This window comes from Mauremys mutica, chromosome 9 (genome assembly GCF_020497125.1).
Source record: "Mauremys mutica isolate MM-2020 ecotype Southern chromosome 9, ASM2049712v1, whole genome shotgun sequence".
Taxonomy (NCBI): domain Eukaryota; kingdom Metazoa; phylum Chordata; order Testudines; family Geoemydidae; genus Mauremys; species Mauremys mutica.
The window spans coordinates 77,244,170-77,252,030 of NC_059080.1; the positions used below are offsets into that span (position 1 = coordinate 77,244,170).

Sequence of the window (7,861 nt, forward strand, 5' to 3'; positions counted from 1 at the left end):
CCCCCAGCCCCCTTACCATGCCACTCAGACCAGCTTGTCTGGCTCCGCGCAGCTCCAGACACACTGCTGCATACATGCTGCCGTGCTCCCCCGCAGAGCCCACAGCCCCCCCACACACACACTCACACCCAGCACCTGCCTTCCAGATTTGAACACCTCAAAATTCAGGAGTGCTCAAGCTGAGTTTGGGCAGCTGTTACTTCATTTCTCCCAAATCAAAGATATTGATCAACTGTAACTTGCTGTAGAAAAAGTAGGATAAAATTGAGCAAGAAACGCTTCCCAGTGGTTATTAGGACTGGAATTGCTATTTTCAACATCCAGTGCCTTTGTTTGTTTGTTTGTTTGTTTAAAAGGAAGACAGTGATACTGCATTGGCAAATTCAGCATAGAAAGAAAGAGTGGAACAAAAGAATAATAAAGGCACCTCAACTTTTCCTCATTTGTGGAGGACAGTCTTATAATATGCATCCAGATATCCTCCAGCCACACAAGCTGAAAATTGTTCCACTTTACTGCAGCTCTGTAACCATATGGGAACCAATCCTGTCTGTTTTTTGTGCACATTCAAAATTCCTGCTGAATGACCCGCCCTGGGAGCGTTACCAGTGACCCAGGGCTGCGGTGGAAGGAGAGTGCAGGGTCGGGGGGGCAGGGCTGGGGCAGCAGGAGGTGTGGGGGGGCACTGGTGGGGGGGAAGGAGGGAGCCCAGGGCTGGGGCGGCAGCGGGGTAGGGGGCGGGCACTGGTGGGGGGGAAAGAGGGAAGCCCAGCGCTGGGGTGGCAGGGGGTGTGGGTATGAGGGGGGAGAGCCCAGGGCTGGGGCAGCAGGGGGGTACAGGGGGCAGCCCAGGGCTGGGACGGGGGGCAGCCAAGTTTTTTTTGCTTGGGGTGGCAAAAAACCTAGAGCCGGCCCTGAGGGCAGGGGACTGGATTTGATGACCTGTCTAGGTCCCTTCCAGTCCTAGAGTCTATGAATCTATTTCTGTAGCCCCTTTCATCTTTAAGCACTTCACTTGCAACATGAACTAAGTCATCAGCGCATTAATGAATTGACTGGTAGAGATCACAATAATACTATGGGAAAGATCCTCAGCTGGTGTCAATTGTCTTCAATAGAGCTGTGACAATTGACACCAGCTGAGGATCTACACCTGTGGCTCTGTTCCAGCTCTTGAGTTATCTATGGCACTTGTCATGGGTTCTCTATTAAATAAGCACTGGTTGCATTAAAGTCACTACAGTACTCCTGTAGGATTTTGCCCTATAAATCTATGTAATGTACAGTAATTTCTAGAAATGTCTTTAGTTATATGTTTATCATTACATATTAAAGAAATAAAATTCACATTGTATTTTTATTTGAAGTTAAATGGGTTTCCATTTAGTGTCCATGCATGAGGTGTTTATCATTGCTTAATGATCTCTTTTTCCATGTTAACATCAATTTTCTTCAAATTAACTTAGTAGCCCTCACCTATCGACCTTGTTTGCTGAAGTGTTGATCAAAAATTGTTCTCTTTGCAGATCGATAGGACCTTAGTGGGTTCCTATTCATTTCATATTTTGGCCCTTGAAAAACCTTCTGTGATCTCAGAAATGTCCTTAATTGAATCCTATCTTCTTTTAATTAAGTTCTCTCTTAAATCTTAATTCTGTAATCTTTACTTACTTGAGCAGTCTTCATTGCTAGAAGGAATCCCATTGAAGTCAATGGGACTTTTGAAGTACTGATTAAAATCTGGACAAAATCAGCTGAAATTTACCTTCATTTTCTTTAGTGTATTTCACACCATGTGGATGAAGAGTATAGGATCTAGAAGCAAAGTTTTTCAAGTGGACGATAATGGAATCTCCAACTTCTGCCTTGATAATGGGGCCTAGGAACCCCAACCAGTCAGGCTTCTCAACTGTTTTTTTAAAGGAGTTATCAGTGAACTGTTCGTAGACAGCTTTTTTGTAACTGCTTCCTATTCTGTCCGGGCCTCTTTGGAGAAAAACTCTGGCCTGTCTGCAGAGAAAACAAACACAGCCCTGTCAGAATACACTGATTCTTAAAAAAGAATCTGTTAAAATGCCAGGGGTGATACTATTTGTATTGTGATATCACCCAGAAGCTCCAATCATGAATCAGGGTCCCATTGGCTAGATAATGTACAAATACATACCAAAAAGACAGTTCCTGCACCAAAGAGCTCACAACCTAAATAAGGGAGAGACTAAACATTTGATACTGAGATAGATTTTTCTACCTGTTTGCAGGGGGATAATAGTATCATTAGGTATATTCTAAGTTCTTCATACATGGACAAAGTAAACGAGGGACAGTTTTCAACTTTTTTGAATATATGTTAAATTAATTTTGAATCTTAAACTGAAATGGGTTATTTTACCTTAAAGCAAAACTTGGCTAAGAAAAAAATCCTGCAGCTCCTTATCCCATGCAGGAATATAAATACAAGGGAGTTTGGCTCCATCTCTTCTTATGTTTCCGTAAATACAGTGTATATGTCACTCACACATTATACTGAAAGCGCATACATTTTATTGAAATAACACATTACATTTATACCTTAATTTCTTTAAATCTCATTACAAATGATAAAACTGTTACTTCCATTATTAAGTTATGGTGGCTATACAGTCCCTCGAAGTGGAGAAGAGATATTACTCAGTTGTAGAAAGAACATTAAGGATATTCTTTATTGAGGTGGCTGATACAGGCTGTGCTAGTCAGGGAGAACTATATTCTATCTCCCTAAGTACTGGCCTGGGTCAGGTATTTACAGAAGAGATTACTGACTATAGCTGGGGAAATTTTGGCTGAATTGGATATTGTTTATGTGATGCAAGTATTAGCATTTATATACTCTTAAATTCACTCCTGTTGGCTCCACTGAATAAGGATTGCAGGACTGTGCCCTTTGAATGTGTGAGTTTTAAAAGGAAGATGCCCTTTTGCAGGTTCCCCATTTTATTAGAGATGATTCAAAACCTTTCATCTAATTCTCCTTGAGCTTTGATAGCTTATATTAAATAGGAGCCAGATCCAAGCTGTCCCTAGTTTTTTTGTTTTGTTTTGTTTTTTGTTTTTGCAAAAACATCCAAGTTAGTATGACTGGAGAAATGGTATAAAACCTAAACTTGTTTCAGTGTAGACTGGCCATGAGAATGAGTGAGCCTGGCACACACAGAGAAGGTGTCACAACTGAAAGAAAACTGATCCTATCATCATAGAAGATGGCAGGAGTTTTGCCATAGACTTCAATGTGGTGGGTGGAAGGGGAAGCAAGCAAGCAAGTGTATTTTTTAAAAGGCCCTGTCTACAATGGCCAGAGAAATTGCTAGCACTGATTCATGTTTGATTGCATGGTTGTCAACATGGTGCTAATATTATTAACCAGGATATTTAGGCCAAATCCTGCGACTCTTATAGCCCATATAATGACTGCTCACATCAATTGCCTTAGTTGTTTCAAAAGGACTAATTGCTGGAGTAAGGATTATTCTGTGAGGAATCAACCCCCTAAGTAGGAAAATGTTGTTTGACATTCTGAAGTTCAAAATTTCTCTGATTTCTGCTCCTTTGTGTAATTTGCTTGTACAAAATCCAAAGCATTTAGTGTGGGGTTGAACCCTGGGCAGGCACAGTTTGTTCAGTCTGTCAGCCACACAGCTTCAAAGGACTGATAAGGAGCTCTGTGTAATTTGGAGAGTACAGACTCAGTGCAAGAGGGTGAGTTACTGGAAGTCAGATTTCAGGAAGCTTTGCCAGACACAAATTAAAATCAGGGAGCATGTTATGGCTCTTCTTGGACTGTATAAATAATTAGTGTTTACTTGTAAGGCTTCCTGTTGATAGCTGCATTGTGTTCTTTTCTTTCTCTGCCCTAATAGATAATAGGGTTCATAAAAACACAGCCTCATAGAACTGAGGGCTCAGGAAAAGAGTGAGAGTTAAGGAGCAGTTGAAAATAAAATGGAATACATGATGGGCCAAATTCATCACAAATATAGCTCTACTGAGTTGAGTAGATTTATACCAGGAATGGATTTGGTCCTCTGTAGTTTGTCACAAAGCCAATAAGAGGAGTGCAAACGCCTCATTTGACAGCATTGCTCAGCATTTTGCTCTTCAGACTCCAGACCATTTACTCGCATTCCATTTCCCATCCAGCTGTTTGTTGGATAACTGGCTTCATGCCTAACAGCTTCTTAGAAAGAGAATGAGACTGATCGATAGTATCCCATGGGGGTTATGTCCGAAGAAGGGATGTTGTTTAGAGTGAACAAATTTTAACCCTTCCATCAAAAACCCCAAAAGAAAGTTTCCCTCATTTTCTTTTTTGATTCATCTTTTTTTCACTGATTTGATGATCTATGATGTCTTTTTAATTGTCCATTTTTTTGCTCAGTCTTAATTTGTCAGCCTTTTAGAATATTTCACTTTTTATTTTTTTCTCTAAAATTTTCTTTCTTCAAGACACTTAACTTCTTATTCTTCCCCACTGACTATTTATATGCTATTCAGTGTTTTCTCTTTCCTTTCTCCATCTGTCCCAATGTTACCTCACCATTGTACATCCTCCTCATTCACCTTGGCCCTCTTTTCACTCAAGAGTGGGGGCATTGCAGGGCCGCCCAGAGGGGGGGCAACTGGGGCAATATGCCCCAGGCCTCACAGGGGCCCCCCATGAGAGTTTTTGGGCGGGGTCCTTCACTCACTCTGGGGGCCCCGGAAAATTCTCGCAGGGCCCGGGCCCCCGGAGCGTCTTCTGCTCCCGGTCTTCGGCAGCAATTTGGTGGTGGGGGGTCCTTCCACCCCAGGACCCGCCGCCGTAGTGCCAGGTCTTCGTCGGCAATTCAGCGGCGGGGGAGTCCGCTCTGGGACCTGCCGGCAAAGTGCCCCGAAGACCTGCGGCGGGGGGGGTCCTTCCACCCCAGGACCCGCCGCTGAAGTGCCGGGTCTTCGGCAGCAATTCGGCGGCGGGGGGCGGGCGGCCCTGGGGCATTGTACAAACACTCCCACTCCTCAGCCCATTTAGGATAGAGGGAACAGAGTACAGTACTGTTCTTCTGACAAATGAAGGTGGTGAATGTCTCAGAGAGTGACTGACAGTGAAATTGCAGATGTCACTCTTCAAATATGTATGAGTTTACAGCTCCATAGTTCTAGGATGTCAGACTTTGAGATTTATCTTTATCAATAAGGAGCATGAAATCATTCCACGTGCTTGTGTCAGTATGGCTCAGTTCATTGCATAGTTCATAGCCAGTTTAAGTCCCTCGTGAGGACTTGGGCTCCTAGCTAGTGCTGATGCTGCATTGCTGTACTTGTGTTAGCCTTTTCTTCAGCTGGAGCTCCCAACCCCTGATATGTGCTGTGGTTCAAACAAAAAACACACATCAAAACTTGGCCAAAACTGCTGAGTTGCACTCAGTTTCAAGGCTAAAACCATACACATGCCCAGGTGCATTAGGAAGGTTCATAAAGTTCTCCATGAACTTAGTGTGAGGTTTCAAGTTTACAGCAAAATGTAAAAACAGACAAATTTGACATAGTCTCAGGATCTGTAGTGAAAGTTCCCAGATCCTGCAGAAGTAGGTGAAAGCTTTCATGCCCTGACAGTATCCCTTCCCTCATTAAGACAGGATTGAATATCTAAAGCATGTATATTATATACTAATATTATTTGTATGGCATTAGTGCCCATTGTGTTATGCTCTGATCAAAAAGATGGTCACTCCCTCATAGAGTTTACTACTGAAGTAGCTTGTAATCCTATATACTAGGATTCTGAATGACTATGTCAAATAATCCATCATAATGGTCTGTGTACATTACAAAATATGGGATGGTAGTAACCATATTAAGTCCTTGTCTCTGTGGCAAAAACAACTTACTAAAGAAGCAGTTTGTTGCTGACCTGCAGCTGGTGGGTTCTTTTATTTCAGAGACTGTTTAGGTTCCAGATGTAGTTATGTGAGTGAGATGTATTCTCACACTTATGGCTGATTTACACATCTGTGTGTAATCATCTTAGCAACTATTGCATGTCTTGAGCTACTCTTATCTAACTCATCACTTCATGAATAATACCAAAGTGTCTGTGCCATGTGAGAAACAAATGTTTTTTCTACACTACCATGTAATTCTAAAACTGAACAGTACAGAAACTCTTATGGCCTTAGCAGAAAACCTCCAGCAAAATTGTGAAGCCATTAACCATAGGAATTAAAGGTGATCCAGAAGAAACATGCAGCAAATGTCAGGGGGTTGCCAACCAAATATACTAACTTCTTAAAACAGTCTGCAAAATCTATTTACAGTAGACTTCTTAATACTCCTACTTCCATTTCCTCTCCTTCTGAGATGCTTTTCCGTTTCCCCTCCTCGTGAATTATCTCTCTTTTTGAATAGGCACTTTCTCTCGTATCTTTTTCACTGGCACAGACTAAGGTCCTGATCTTGCAGTGAGCCCTGTGTGCATGGAACCCTGTGTCCACAGGAAGCCTCTCTCTGGAGGAATGCAAGGGTCTGCCCATGCAGAGCTTACTGCAGGATCTGCAGTTAGTTTCTCTCCTACTTGTACAGTGATTGATCCTGGTCTCTTAGTATCTTGATGTCACATACAGGAACAGGATTCCACTGTACTGACAGACAGAAAGAAGAGTCTTGATGTTAAAAATAAATCAACAGAAGAAACATCTACTGTGTAAAAGGAATTGAGAACAAAATAATGTGAAATTAAACCAATGATGCATATCTCAGTACAAATGGGATTAACTAAAATAGCCAAAGGTTAGAGAGAGCTGAATAGCACAGCTTCAATGCTGTAAAATTCTGAGTTTCCACAGCCATCATTAAAAAAAAAAAATCCTACCTTTAAATAAATATATGAATACACAGCATCTCATCTATCTATTGACAGATCAAAATTACACATCATTAGACATTCAGAGCCTGATCCTGCCATCCTTAATCAGCAAAGCATCTGTTGTAATCGCACTGTATTCCAATGGGAGAGTTTTGCCTATGTGAATGGGTGCCTAGTCAGCTGAGAGGGTCTTCTTCCATAAATACAAATGAATTATTAACATGTTAGGAAAAACAGAAGACCCCTTGCAAGCCCTGTAGAAAATTACTAGGAATAAGGGCCCGATTCAAAGGCCATTCGGAGCAATGGGAATCTTTTCATTGACTTCAATGGGCTTTGGATCCGGTCCTAAACCAGCAGTGTCTACACCAACCATCATTGTAAAGTCAAGAGCAGTTATATGTAGTTAGCACAAACTGAGTGTTACTTACTCTTCTTCTGAAAAAAGCTGCCCAGATATTATATTTTTATTCCCAGGTGCGTAGTTCCAAGTGGTCTCTGTAATCCCAATGTAATACTCTCTGCTCACTGCCCAGACTCGGCAACCACAACAAGCCAGCAAGCAGCTTAGTAAGAACAGCTTCATTTTGCAGTCATAAACCTTGGTGGAATGATGGAATAAAACATGAGACCAACACTGTGTCCCTTTATAAGATCAGTTCCCCTCCCACCCCCCCACCCCCAATATGCTTTGATCAACAAAAGAAAAGGTTGCACAAGGCCCCTATGTTGTCACAGTAAACAGACATTTGGATTCCAGTAACTAAGTTGACTCAGGTGATGTGAAGTAGGCAAGACAGCTCCTTCCTTCTTTTTTTTTTTAACCAATCTGATATTCATGCAAATTAGTTTATGTGCAATCCAGATGATAAGTTTTGTGGATCAATTTTCAAGTGTTTCTGATTTAAAGGAACCTTCGATGATCATAGTGACTCTGAACTCATTTAGTTCCTATGTCATCTAAGTAAACTCTTTGCTTTTCCA

At 41.8% G+C, this 7,861-nt stretch overlaps 1 protein-coding gene across 1 annotated transcript in view; it reads right to left on the reverse strand.

The window, feature by feature from the left end:
- Positions 1-7,491, reverse strand: part of LOC123377876 (ceruloplasmin) — a 36,484-nt gene extending 28,993 nt beyond the window's left edge. The window contains exons 1-2 of the mRNA XM_045031208.1: positions 7,309-7,491; positions 1,766-2,010 (exon numbers count right to left, since the gene is read on the reverse strand). Coding sequence (XP_044887143.1) covers positions 1,766-2,010; positions 7,309-7,463 — 400 coding nt within the window. The 5' untranslated portion in view covers positions 7,464-7,491. The remainder of the gene's footprint in view (positions 1-1,765; positions 2,011-7,308) is intronic.
- Between the last annotated feature and the right edge of the window lie 370 nt (positions 7,492-7,861).